Raw genomic sequence first — 13,427 nt, 5'->3', positions numbered from 1 at the left:
GGTGGGCGCTTGCGAGTTGGTGAAGTTCTTGGCGCTGTGTAGGTGCGGATTTTATGCTTGTTAGAACGATCCGGGCCTTTTCACCCAACATTTTATTATGATTAAAAACAGTGCTTTGCATTAATTACCAAGTAATTACTGTGATGTAAGAGAAAGAAGAAACATTCAGTCAGAAAACTTGGGACTCCTGGGCACTGTACCATATTGGGCCTCAATATGTGAAATGACGGTGATTGTAAAAGGGTTTTGTAAAATGTGAAACTTTGCATAAGCTGTTCTCAGCTTTACTTTTAACGTGTAGAAATATAAAAGTCCGAAGTCTATGAGAGTAGATGGCATTCAAACATGACTTCCTCCTTTCAACCTTTTGGGCCAACCCCTCATTTCTTGATGACTTTGCCCCTCGTGTTTGTTTCATTAGTTCTCAAGTTAGCACTGGTTTTTGTGTAAGGACTTCATTAACTGCATGAAAATAGGCTTTGCTGTTTCTCTAGTTTGCATGATGGGAGACATGGCTGCTCTATTAGTTTTCCATAGTTAATGCTGTCGCACTAGATGAGTGCAAAGTCTCAGTGGTTTACAGCAGGCTTATCACTCATTGGTTAATATACGAGCTGGGAAATAGCGGAAGCTCTGCTGTTTCTGTCTTCTTCATTCTAGGATTCAAAAAAGGGCTTTCATTAGTAAATACAGAAATATTGATTTGTATTATGAATTGCTTAAGTGAAACTTAGAACATTTTTAAACTCTTCAGAACTTATATGAATATTCTGCTTATTGGTAGATATCACTCAGAATCTGAGTTATGGGCGGTATTCAGTGACTATCTGTTGAATAACTGAAATAGCAACAGCCCATCCTCTTTTTCTCTCTGGGTTTGCTAACTGCTCAGGACCGCAGTTTGGAGAAGGTTTAAAGCAACATCTCTTAAGGTATTCTTGTTTGTTTTGTTTTTTTTGGCCGCCACATCATGTGGAATCTTATCTCCCCCATGGGGATGGAACCTATACCCCCTGCAGTGGGAATGCGAGTCCTTACCTGTAAACCACCAGTTCCCCATCCTGAATATATTTTTAAATGCCTGGATTAGGTGAGAATATTGTGGAAATTAAGTCGAAGTGAAGGTTACTAATGGGAAGCTCAAGAAGTAGGAAGCTATCATCTTGGATAGGAGATCATCTCTGATGCTGGCAGGCAGGACTGGCTTTATGGGTGTGTGATCTGTGTGGTTGAATTTATTGTCGTTTAGCTGCTACGTTGTGTCTAGCTGTTTTATGACCCCGTGGACTATAGCCGACCAGGCTCTTCTGTCCATGGGATTTTCCAGGCAAGAACACTAGAGTGGGTTGCCATTTCCTTCTCCAGGAGATCTTCCTGACCCAGGGATTGAACCCAAGTCTCCTGCATTAGCAGGTGGATTCTTTACCACTGAGCCACTAGGGAGGCCTGAGTAGTTGAATAAGGTCCCATAATTGACTTAACTGTTCTGCTACTGCCATCTTGAAATTATTTACTTAAAAGGGGCCTGCATTTTTACTTTGAACTGGGGTTTACAAATTATTAGTTGATCCTGTTGACAGGTGTTAAAGAGGAAGATTAAATGTCCAGTGTTGCTGTGGAACGAGGGGGTCTTGGAGGGTGAGTGGGTACTAAAGACAGCAGTTATGTTAATAACAACAGTGGTAATGATGATGGTAGAACTTACAGCAGCATCCATTTACTGACTCTACTGTGCACTGCTTTAAGTGCTTTGTGTATATTAATCCTTTTAATTCTCAGGAGGAAATTCTTGAACAGATGTCACAGCTCAAATTTGAAGGCTATCAGGCTGGAGAACAGGAAAAGCCAATGCTCCAGTTCAAATCTGAAGGCCATCTGCTTGAGAATTCCTTCTTGTTCTGTTCAAGCCATCAACTGATTGAATAAGGCCCAGTCATATTATGGAGAGCAATCTGCTTTGTTAAAGTTGTAGGATAAAAGATCAATATAGAACAATCAATTGTACTCCATATACTACCAACAAATCATCAGAAAAAACACCATTCACAATAACACCAAAAAATATGAAATACTTAGGGATAAATCTGGTAAAAAATGTTCCCCAAAATTATAAAAATATTGCTGAGATAAATTAAGTAAGACCTAAATAAGTGGAGAGATACACTGTGTTCATAGATCAGAAGACAATATTGTCAAAATGATTACAGATTCAATCTTATGACAATCAAAATCCTTGTAGCCTTTATTGTAGAAACTGATGAGATGATTCTAAGTCATACAGAAACCCAGAGATCTAGAATAACCAAAACATTCTTCATAAAGAAAGAACAGTATAATATCACTTATACGTGTAATCTAAAAAAACAGAACAAAATAGTGAATATAGCAAAAAGAAAAAACTGGAGGACTACATTACCTGGTTTTTATTATAAGGCAATAGTAATCAAGATAGTGTGGTATCACAATAAAGTATATCAATGGAAAATAATAAAGTCCAGAAAGCCACATACATAGACAGTTAATCAGATTTTCCACAAAGGTACAAAGGCAATTCAGTGGAGAAAGCATTAGTCTTGTCAACAAAAGGTGCCGTATGCACACAGGCTTCCCAGGTGGCTCCGTAGTAAAGAATCCGCCTGCAGTGCAAGAGACTCTGGTTTGAACCCTGGGTCGGGAAGATCCCCTGGAGGAGGGCATGGCAACCCACTCCAGTATTCGTGCCTGGAGAATCTCACGGACAGGGGAGACTGGTGGGCTGCAGTCCATGGCGTCGCCAAGAGCTGGACAGGACTGGGGTGACTAAGCACACACATGCAAACAGAACAAAGCTTGGGCCCACAGCTCACACCATACAACATGCTTTGCTCAAAATGGATCATAGACCCAACTGTAGAACCTAAATCTATGAAGCTTCTCGGAGAAAATACAAGAGAAAATCTATGACCTTGGGTTGAATTTCTTAGATATAACAGCAAAGCATGACCCATTAAAGAGAAAAATGGAAATGGGACTTCATTAAAATTAAAAACTTCTGCTTTTCAAAAGGTTATTAAGAAAAAGAAAAGTCAAAGTATAGACTGGGAGAAAATATTTGTAGATCAGATCCATCTTATAACTCCAATACTATAAGTATACTATTAGTTTATAATAATACAATATTTTGGCCACTTGATGCAAAGAACTGACTCAATGGAAAAGACCCTGATGCTGGGAAAGATCGAAGGCAGGGGGAGAAGGGGACGACAGAGAATAAGGTGGTTGGATGGCATCACCAACTTGATGGACACGAGTTTGAGCAAGCTCCAGGAGTTGGTGTTGGACAGGGAAGCCTGGCGTGTTGCAGTCCATGGGGTTGCAGAGTCGGACAGGACTGAGCAACTGAACTGAACCAAAGTGATCCATAATGTATAAAGATTCAAAATTCATAATTAAAAAAACCCAATTTTAAAATGTGCAAAAGACTTGAACTGGTACTTCCCCAAATGGTTCTCAACATGATTATTCATGAGATGCCATTACCCACGTATTAGAATATCTAAAATTTGAAGAGTGCTATACTGTGTTGGAGAGTATGTGGAGAAACTATAACTCTCATACACTGTTGATGGGAATGTACAATCATATAACTACTTTGGAAAACAGTTTGGCAATTTCTTAAAAAGTTAAGCTACATACCCACATTGGCTGCAGTCATTCTGCACCTAGGAATGTATGCAAAAAGTGGAAGCATATATTCATAGATCTGTACACCTTTTTCTGGCACTCTTCAATGCTCAGAGCAGTTTTTATTCATATTAGCCCCAAACTGGAAACAACCCACATGTCCACCAAAGGTGAATGGATAAGCCAATCTTCATATAAACATAGCAATACAAAAGAGTCAACTGATACATGCAACAGTGTGGATGAATCTCAAAATAATTGTGCTGCATGAAATCAGCCAGACCAAAAATAGTACATTCTGTATGACTCCATTTCTTTAACATTCTGGGAAGTGCAGACGAATCTATAGTGACAGAAAATAAGATCAGTTGTTTCCTAGGAAATGAGGCTGTGTGGGCAGAATTAGAGGTGCAAAGAAACTTTTAAAGGTGGTGGATGTGTTCATAATCTTGATCCTAGTAATGGTTTCACAAGTGTACAAATATGTCAGATCTTATCGAAATTGTATATTTAAATACATGCAGTTTACGGAATGTCAAATATACCACCATAAACTTGTTTTAAAAAATGTGACCATATCACGATACATATTATACATAGAAGGTTAATTCTTTGGATTGTCTTTCATTAACCTTTTGCTTAATGAAACAAGACAAAATCTTTTTACTTGAAATTTACTTGATTTATAGTGTTGTGTTTCAGGTGTACAGCAAAGTGATTCAGATACATAAACACAAATATATGTAAGAATATATATTCTTTTTCAGACTCTTTCGCATTATAGGCTATTACAAGATGCTGAATATAGTTCCCTGGGGTATACAGTAGGTCCCTGTTGTTTATCTATTTTATGTATAGTAGTAGTGTCTGTAATGTATATAGTAGTGTCTGTTAATCCCAAACTCCCAATTCATCTGTCCCTCCCACCCCTTTCTCATTTTGGTAACCATAAGTTTGTTTACTTTGTCTGCAAAACACAATCTTAAAAACACATAGGCTAAATGTTGATTTCATTCTTCCATTTTTCCAGTGGCACCATAGCACAATGTCATAGCTGTCTGGGTGTGGCTCTGTTTCAGGTAACAAGCCATGTGCAGGGTGTAGGGCAAGGGAGTTAGAGAAGGTAGGGTTCGGAAAAAGAAGGAGAGGGGCACTTTCTCTCTGAACAGATCACCTTTATTGAGGTGAGAAGGGGCAGCAGTCAGATTAGTGAGCTGCTGCACTAACCCAAGGAAAAAGTATACGTAGGCATACATGTGGACATTTACTGTCTTTTAAGGGGGCCTGTTTTTCTCCAAGGATGTTTGGGCTAGTTATCTCTTAACAGGCTAGGGCAAGGAATTCTGGAGATCAGCCAGAGGCTGGGACCGGCCGGCAGCTGGACGTAATCAACCTTAATGTCCATTTTTTCCCCTTCAGGTGAGAGAGTTCTGTTTTGCATAGAATGGTGGAGAGGACCCGAAGGGGAGTTTTAACTCCAGGCTACTTTGAGCCATGTAACTTTCCTTCTTAGGGAACAACAGAGAATGCTTTTAACTTCATTTGCTCCAGAGTGGCCTCACCTAAGCACGCATGGCTCAGTATGCGATTCTCCACCCGCTCCTGAAAGGCAGAAACGGGAACAACCTCCTTTGTGCGTGGGAAAGCACACGCGATGCAAGAATGCAGCCAGAGTGCAGCTCAAGACTCGACATCTGCAAGGAAAATTCAGTTATCAAGAAAATGATGAGGGCGCCCAGATCCTGGGGTCTAGAAGGATTTTGGGTAATGGCTTTGGAGAAGAAAAAAGAAAAGGCGCATGCTCTGGCTGAAAGCCCCACTTCCGAGCGGGTTACGTGCCCGCGCCGGCAGTGACACCGCTTTCCGGTCCGGCGCGGCCCTCATCCCCCGCACTTTCGGTCCGGCGCGCGGCCACCCGTCCGGCTCCCCAGCGCCCTTCCGCCGTCCTCTGACCCGCTGCCGAGCGCCCGTGCAGCTGGCGGTATAGGCTCCCCCGGGGCGCACCTGTAGGCTGGGCAGTACGGTCTGTAGTCCCTCTCCTCTCTCGAATTCCAGGGGTAAACCATCTGGTGTGGAACAATTCCCCTGCGGCCTTCCGCTCGCTTGGCTTGAGCCGCTGTTGAACTCCGAAGGCCGAGTCCCCCCCCCCACTCCGAACCGTGGAGGGCTGGTCTTCCGCCTCTAGGGGGCGTTCGTGCGCCCAGCGCCCTCTTCATTATTGAGGTCCCAGGTGTTTTGACTCCGCCGCTGCGCTGCAGTCGGGCTCGTTTCCTCTCACGGCTTACTCAGGACCTTCTAACGCCGGCTGCTTTCCCTCCCCGTCCAGCTAGCCGAAGATGCCCGCGGGTGTGTCTTGGACGTCTTACCTGAAAATGTTCGCCGCCAGCCTCCTGGCCATGTGCGCCGGCGCCGAGGTGGTGCATAGGTACTACCGACCAGACCTGGTGAGTGCGGGAGGATCCTTGCGCCTCGCTCCTGGACCACTTCATTTTAACGGAGGCAAAGTTCAGTTCAGTCGCTCAGTCACGTCCAACCCTGCGACCCCATGGACTGCTGGACGCCAGTCTTCCCTGTCCATCACTAACTCCAGGAGCTTGCTCAAACTCATATCCATCAAGTGGTGATGCCATCCAACCATCTCATCCTCTGTCGTCCCCTTCTCCTCTTACCTTCAATCTTTCCCAGCATCAGGGTCTTTTCCAGTGAGTCGGTTCTTCGCATCAGGTGGCCAATGTATTGGATTTTCAGCTTCAGCATCAGTCATTCCAATGAATATTCAGGAATGATTTCCTTTAGGATTGACTGATCTCCTTGCAGTCTAAGGGACTCTGAAGAGTCTTCTCCAGCACCACAGTTCAAAAGCATCAATTCTTTGGTGCCCAGCTTTCTTTATAGTCCAACTCTCACATCCATACATGGTTACTAGAAAAATCATAGCTTTGACTAGACGGACCTTTGTCAGCAAAGTAATGTCTCTTGATTTTTAATATGCTGTCTTGGTTGGTCATAGTTTTTCTTCCAAGAAACAAGTGTCTTTTAATTTCATGGCTGCAGTCACCATCTGCAGTGATTTTGGAGCCCAAGAAAATAAAGTCTCTCACTGTTTCCATTGTTTCCCCGTCTATTTGCCATGAAGTGATGGGCCTGGATGCCATAATCTTAGTTGTTTGAATGTTGAGTTTTAAGCCAAATTTTTCACTCTCCTCTTACTTTCATCAAGAGGTCTTTAGTTCCTCTTTGCTTTCTGCTATAATGGTGGTGTTGTCTGCGTATGTGAAGTTATTGATGTTTCTCGCGGCAGTCTTGATTCCAGTTTGTGCTTCAGCCCCACATTTGGCATGATGTACTCTGCCTATGAGTTAAATAAGGTTGACAGTATCCAGCCTTGACATATTCTTTTCCCAATTTGGAACCAGTCCATTGTTCCATGCCTGGTTCTAACTGCTGCTTCTTGGCCTGCATACAGATTTCTCAGGAGGCAGGTCAGGTGGTGTGGTATTCCCATCTCTTTCAGAATTTTCCACAGTTTGTTGTGATCCACACAGTCAAAGGTTTTGGCATAGTCATTAAGGCAGAAGTCGATGTTTTTCTGGAACTCGCTTGCTTTTTCTGTGATCCAGTGGATGTTGGCAATTTGATCTCTGGTTCCTCTGCCTTTTCTAAATCCAGCTTGAACAATTGGAAGTTCTTGGTTCATGTACTGTTGAAGCCTTGCTTGAAGAATTTTGAGCATTACTTTTCTAGCATGTTAGATGAGTGCAATTGTGCGGTAGTTTGAACACTCTTTGGCATTGCCTTTCTTTGGGATTGGGATGAAAACTGACCTTTTCCAGTCCTGTGGCCACTGCTGAGTTTTCCAAATTTGCTGACATATTGAGTGCAGCACTTTCACAGCATCATCTTTTACGATTTGAAATGGCTCAACTGGAATTCCATCATCTCCACTAGCTTTGTTTGTAGTGATGCTTCCTAAAGCCCACTGGACTTCGGATGCCAGGATGTATGGCTCTAGGTGAGTGATCACACCATCGTGGCTATCTGAGTCATTAAGATCTTTTTTGTATAGTTCTTTTGTGTATTCTTGCCACCTCTTCTTAATATCTTCTGCTTCTGTTAGGTCCATACCATTTCTGTCCTTTATTGTGCCCATCTTTGCACAAAATGTTCCCTTGGTATCTCTAATTTTCTTGAAGAGATCGATAGTCTTTCCCATTCTATTGTTTTCCTCTATATATTTTTTGTGTGTGTGTGTGTTGATCACTTAGGAAGGCTTTCTTATCTCTCCTTGCTATTCTTTGGAACTCTGCAAAAGTGACGTTGAAATTAGGAGTGCGTCGGCCTGGGGCCTAAAACCTTACGATGGCATCTCGTTGCCGTTAAAGCAACACACATGGCCTGCTCTTAAAACAGTCTTAGGCAGTTTTGAGGTTTAACTGTATCTGTCACTTGCCTGCCACTGACCTTATCTTCTCTTTCCTCTCTGTTCCCTCTGTTGCAGCCACACACACTTCCTTGCTGTTTCTCCAATTCATCAAGCCTGTCCCCACCTCAGGGTCATGCTTTTTTTCTTCTCGGAATGCTCCCCCCGCCGCCTCCCCCCCCCCCGCCGAGATTTTGTTTTGGTTTACTTCTTCAGAACTTCAGAGTCTCTGCTCAGATATCTCCTCCAGCAGTGAGTGTTCTTTGTATGGCCCCCAGAGAATTGCTCTTGTGCTCTTCCATCTTGTCCTTCGTTTGGGACAGAGCACTTGTCACAATTTGCAGTAATCTTATCATTTCTCTCTTTACTTGTTCTATGTTTCTTCCACTAGAGTATAATTTCCAGGGTGGGGAGACTATGCCTGTCAGGTTTGCTCTCCTGCCTCAATCACCTAGAAGAGATTTTAGAATGTAGTCGATGCTCAGTAAATATTTGTTGAATGAAGGAGTGAATGTAGGCCTTCAAAGGAGGGAGGAATTTAATTTTAATAAGCATTCTTTGGATTAGAACTGGGAACTAGAGATACTTCTGAGGAGTTACGGTCCTGGGGAGGTGGAGGCAAGGAAGTACAGTGCAAATAATTATAGGAATGCGTAAGGTACCGTTCGGGCAAGGCAGAAAAGGAAAGATGACCTAACAGAAGTAGGTTACCTTTATTCAGGCAAGGAGGGCCGACAGTCGGCCTGACGACCAGGCTGAGTGCTGAGAGGGATCAGGGAGGCTTCAAACTTACAGGGAGGTTTGTGGAAGCGATAAGGGAAACGTTAATCAGGCGGGAGATTTTGAGTATTCTTTTGTTGAGATGACATTTGTAGTTGGGCAGGGGGTGATAAGTCTTCTGGGCAGGTGTAGGGGGTGGAAGGTTTCTGGACAGGGGTTGAAGAGTCCCAGATACATGCAACCGGCCTGAAGCATCAGGGTGGAACTAAAGTTCTGTTTTGTTTTCTCCGAAGTTAGATGATTTGGCAAGGGGCCTTTGAGACTGTTGTTCTCTTTTCTAGGCCCCAAAGACTCCTTCAAAATGTGCTTGGTGTTTATGGATGTGAATGGGCTTCCTGGAGGTTCAGTGGTAAAGAATCTGCCGGCAGTGCAGGAGACACGGGAGACCTGGGTTGGGAGGATCCCCTGGAGGAGGGCATGGCAACCCACTCCAGTATTTTTACCTGGAGAATCCCATGGACAGAGGAGCCTGGTGGGCTACAGTACATAGGGTTGCAAAAAGTTGGACATGACTGAAAGCAACACATAGACTAAAAGTGAAAAAGCCCCCCACTGACAACCCCCTTTCTCCAGTCTACTCCCCAGTGTAACTACCATTTGTTGGTTGGTATATTCTTCTAGATTTTTCCTGTTGTTGAATACACACACACACAGAGTTTATGGGGTGCTTTCCCCTCATATAAATAGAAACTCATATACATGTTTTTCTGTGACTTCCTTGTTTTGGTTAACGACTGTATGAATAGATTTGTTTATATTAATAGCTTTTTTTCTTTCTGGTCATTGAACAGTATTTCATAATATAGATATTCCATATATTATTTACTCAATTCTCTGTGGTATCTAGGTTTTTTGCAAATAATGAGGCAGTCGCTCTTTACCACTTTAGACTGCTTCTCTTGAGTTTTAGGGGATCATCAAGGATGGATAGTAGAGACAGGAAGGGGTAAGAAGCGGTAAGAATCTTCCACAGAAATGCAGTTTGTTTGGTCTTTAGCTTGTGCAGGAATAGACATCAAACAGGTTTCACAAAGAGAGGAATGCCTGGGAATTGACCCCTCATTCTCACATCTCATCAGTGAGAAAGTTCAAGGATTGTTACCAGCAGCTGCCTGGACCTTGGGAGGAGGTGGCACGGGCCAGAAATCTCTAGAAGGGGCATATTGACGTGTCCCAGGCCACCTCATCCTGACTGGGTGGTGATATCAGCAGTGGGGGACCTCTGTAGGAACTTGATGGCCAGGGCTGGCAGGCTGTGTGTAGGAGGCTGTTGGCTTTACTAATACTTAAGGGATTTATGTTCTTTTATCTGTGTCTGTTGGTATTGTTCCAGCAGTTATTGTCACTGTTGTCACTATCCCCGGCCTTTGCAGGAGTCTTTCAGCCTATGCAGCTGGAAGTCGGGCTGCATTTCAGAGCAGAGGTGACCAGGAGGGCTGCCTGGGGCTTGTGCTCAGTGCTGTTTGAAGGCAGAAGCTCTAAGGTGAGCTCCAGGCTTTGGACTGGTACCTCCTGTCAGATCGGCAGCAGCATTAGATTAAGAAATTAAGTGTGCAATAAATGTAATGTCCTTGAATCATCCCGAAATCACCCCCCACCCTCACCCCTGAGCCGTGGAAAAACTGTCTTCTACAAAATCAGTCCCTGGTGCCAGAAAGGTTTGGGACTGCGGCTTTAAGGGCACCTTCTCCTAGTCGTCCCACCCAGTTCATCGGGAAAGGAGCAGATTCAAAGACTCAAGGCAGGTGTTCTGTCCTGGAATTGTGTTCTGCTCAGGCTTCCCGTTTGCATCTCCTTCTCCCCTGGCATTACTTTTAACTGGTATCTGTTTTTCTTAACTTATCATCTGTTTACTATTGGAGGCATAGTAGGTCAAAAAACAGTCTCTGCACTCATTTTAAAGCATTGGGTTTTTTTTTTTTGTTGTTGATACATAATTTTTTTTCATCCTGAATCATTTAAGTGGAGTGCACTAGACATTTTGAATTTTACATTTCTGAATTAAAATTTTGAAAGCCTTTTTCTACACCATTTACTATGATGTTTTCTTTTTTTGACATTTTAATTAAACTTAATTTTGTTTTGGAGTGTAGCCAGTTAACAATGTGATAGTTTCAGGTGGACAGCAGAGGGACTCAGCCACACATCTACATGTATCCATTGTCCTCCGAACTCCTCTCCCATCCAGGCTGCCATATACTATTGAGCAGGGTTCCCCTTTAAAGCACTTATTTTTGGCTGTCTCCAGAAATAGCCACATATACAAAAATTGCTATTTAGGACCTGTGCCAACATTGCTAACTTTTGATGCCAAAATCATATTAAATTGGTTGTATTTTTAGTATGTAAATAAGTGCTTTCTTTTAATCAAAGTTGAATTGTCACTTTAGCCAAACAGTAGAAACAATCCAAATAAATATCCATTAATTGGTGAGTGGATAAATGGATACATTTATTTGTATTCATGTAAATAAATGGATACATGGTGAGTGGATAAATAAATAAATATAATGGAGTATTTTTTGGTCCTAAAAGGAAGGATTGATATACCTGACAACATGGATGAATCTTGGAAACATGCTAAGTGAAAAAAACTAGTCACGAAAGACCACATGTTGTGTGATACGTTTATGTGAAATGTTCAGAAGAGGCATGCCTATAGACAGGGCAGTGGCTTGGTGATGGCGGTGGTGGTGTGAGGGTTGTGTGGAAATGGGGATGACTGCTAATGGGTTTAGGGTTTCTTTTTGGGGTGAGGAAATGTTCTCTAATTTATTATAGTGGTGGATGTGCAACTTTGTGGCTGTACCAAAGGTCATTGAATATTTAAATAGGTGGTATTTAAACCATACCATAGCAATATTTAAACCATACCATGGTTTGTGAATTATATCTCACTAAAGCTGTTACTTCATGGGAAATAGATGTGGAAACAGTGTCAGACTTTATTTTTGGGGACTTCAAAATCACTGCAGATGGTGATTGCAGCCATGAAATTAAAAGACGCTTACTCCTATGTGCAAAGATGCTTACTTTGCACATAGTAGGCACTGTTTTCTAACAAATGAATTGATTCCTAACACTTGTTTTCTGGCTAGGAAGTAAAGTTATGACCAACCTAGACAGCATATTAAAAAGCAGAGACATTACTTTGCCAACAAAGGTCCGTCTAGTCAAGGCTATGCTTTTTCCAGTGGTCATGTATGGATGTGAGAATTGCACTATGAAGAAAGCTGAGTGCCGAAAAATTGATGCTTTTGAACTGTGGTGGTAGAGAAGACTCTTGAGAGTCCCTTGGACTGCAAGGAGATCCAACCAGTCCATCCTAAAGGAGATCAGTCCTTTGGAAGGACTGATGCTGAAGCTGAAACTCCACTACTTTGACCATCTGATGCGGAGAGCTGACTCATTGGAAAAGACCCTGATGCTGGGAGGGATTGGGGGCAGGAGGAGAAGGGGACGACAGAGGATGAGATGGCTGAATGGGATCACTGACTCGATGGACATGAGTTTGAGTAAACTCCTCGAGTTTGTGATGGACAGGGAGGCCTGGTGTGCTGTGATTCACGGGGTCGCAGAGTCGGACACGACTGAGCGACTGAACTGAAAGCTGTTACAAATTTTTGAGAAGTCACCTTTCTTGAAGGCAGTTTTCTAATTTTTTTTGCCTACTGCTTATGCTTTGCACATAGTAGGCACTATTTTCTAACAAATGAATTGATTCCTAACACTTGTTTTCTGGCTAGGCATGTTAGAAAAGTCAGTGAACAGTGCAGGAAAGAATTTCCCAATGTGGAAAACCTTGTTCAAATTTGTGGCCTGTCAGTTGATACTGATGCAAACTTTCTGTGAGTCCTTTAGTACTTAAGATGTAGCCATGATGATAGCTGCAAACAGAGGACTAGAAAGTAGCTTAGATCAGCAGCAGGTCCTCATATTTATCAGAGAGTGGCAGGTAGCTTTTGTTCTTTTTTACTTTTTCTTTAATGTTTTTCAGGTCACATTCACAGTGTAAAAAAGCATGGCTATCTGTATATTTTGTTTTTGTATTTTATAGACAATACCTGAAATTCCACCCAAACCTGGAGAACTCAAAACAGAGCTTTTGGGACTGAAAGACAGACAACAGGAACCTCAAAATTCAACTCTGCCAAGAACTCTGTGAATGAGAATTAAATATATATTTTTAGAATTTAATGAGTGAAACTATTTGTGTTTAAGCATCTAATACAAACTGCAAGAGGAAGTGCTCAGTAGATGTTAACTGATTCAGTTATGGTTTGACCAGTTAATCTTGAAAACTGCCAGTTTATATCATCAGCTTCTGTAATGTAGTTTGATAGATACCCAGCGTGTAGCTGCAGTCTTTTTCCCTTATTTTGACTTATTTCTCTGAATAAGCTCGACTATAATGGCAAAAGCGGATTATAAACTAGCTCTAATAAAAGTGACATTGACCATGTGTGCTTAGTGAGAGGTTAGTATTTCTCTAAATTTGAAAAGTACTATTAATAGGATTAGGGTTTGGATTCTTTTGGAGTAAGTTTAGATTTACAGGAAAACT

The 13,427-nt window shown here is 42.4% G+C and overlaps 1 protein-coding gene across 5 annotated transcripts in view; it reads left to right on the top strand.

Moving 5' to 3' along the window:
- C21H12orf73 (chromosome 21 C12orf73 homolog) overlaps nucleotides 1-13,325 on the top strand; it is a 13,780-nt gene extending 455 nt beyond the window's left edge. For 2 of the 5 annotated variants that reach the window (XM_043440260.1, XM_043440258.1), the window contains exons 2-3: nucleotides 5,990-6,107; nucleotides 12,921-13,325. In XM_043440260.1, coding sequence (XP_043296195.1) covers nucleotides 6,000-6,107; nucleotides 12,921-13,028 — 216 coding nt within the window. In that variant the 5' untranslated portion in view covers nucleotides 5,990-5,999 and the 3' untranslated portion in view covers nucleotides 13,029-13,325. Of the gene's footprint in view, nucleotides 1-5,185; nucleotides 5,428-5,500; nucleotides 5,687-5,989; nucleotides 6,108-12,920 lie in introns of those variants that run through there. The other 3 variants (XM_043440259.1, XM_043440256.1, XM_043440257.1) reach the window with 3 other exon arrangements.
- Nucleotides 13,326-13,427: the final 102 nt, after the last annotated feature.

Source organism: Cervus canadensis, chromosome 21 (genome assembly GCF_019320065.1).
Source record: "Cervus canadensis isolate Bull #8, Minnesota chromosome 21, ASM1932006v1, whole genome shotgun sequence".
NCBI lineage: Eukaryota > Metazoa > Chordata > Mammalia > Artiodactyla > Cervidae > Cervus > Cervus canadensis.
This window is presented reverse-complemented; position numbering and strand designations above follow the sequence as displayed.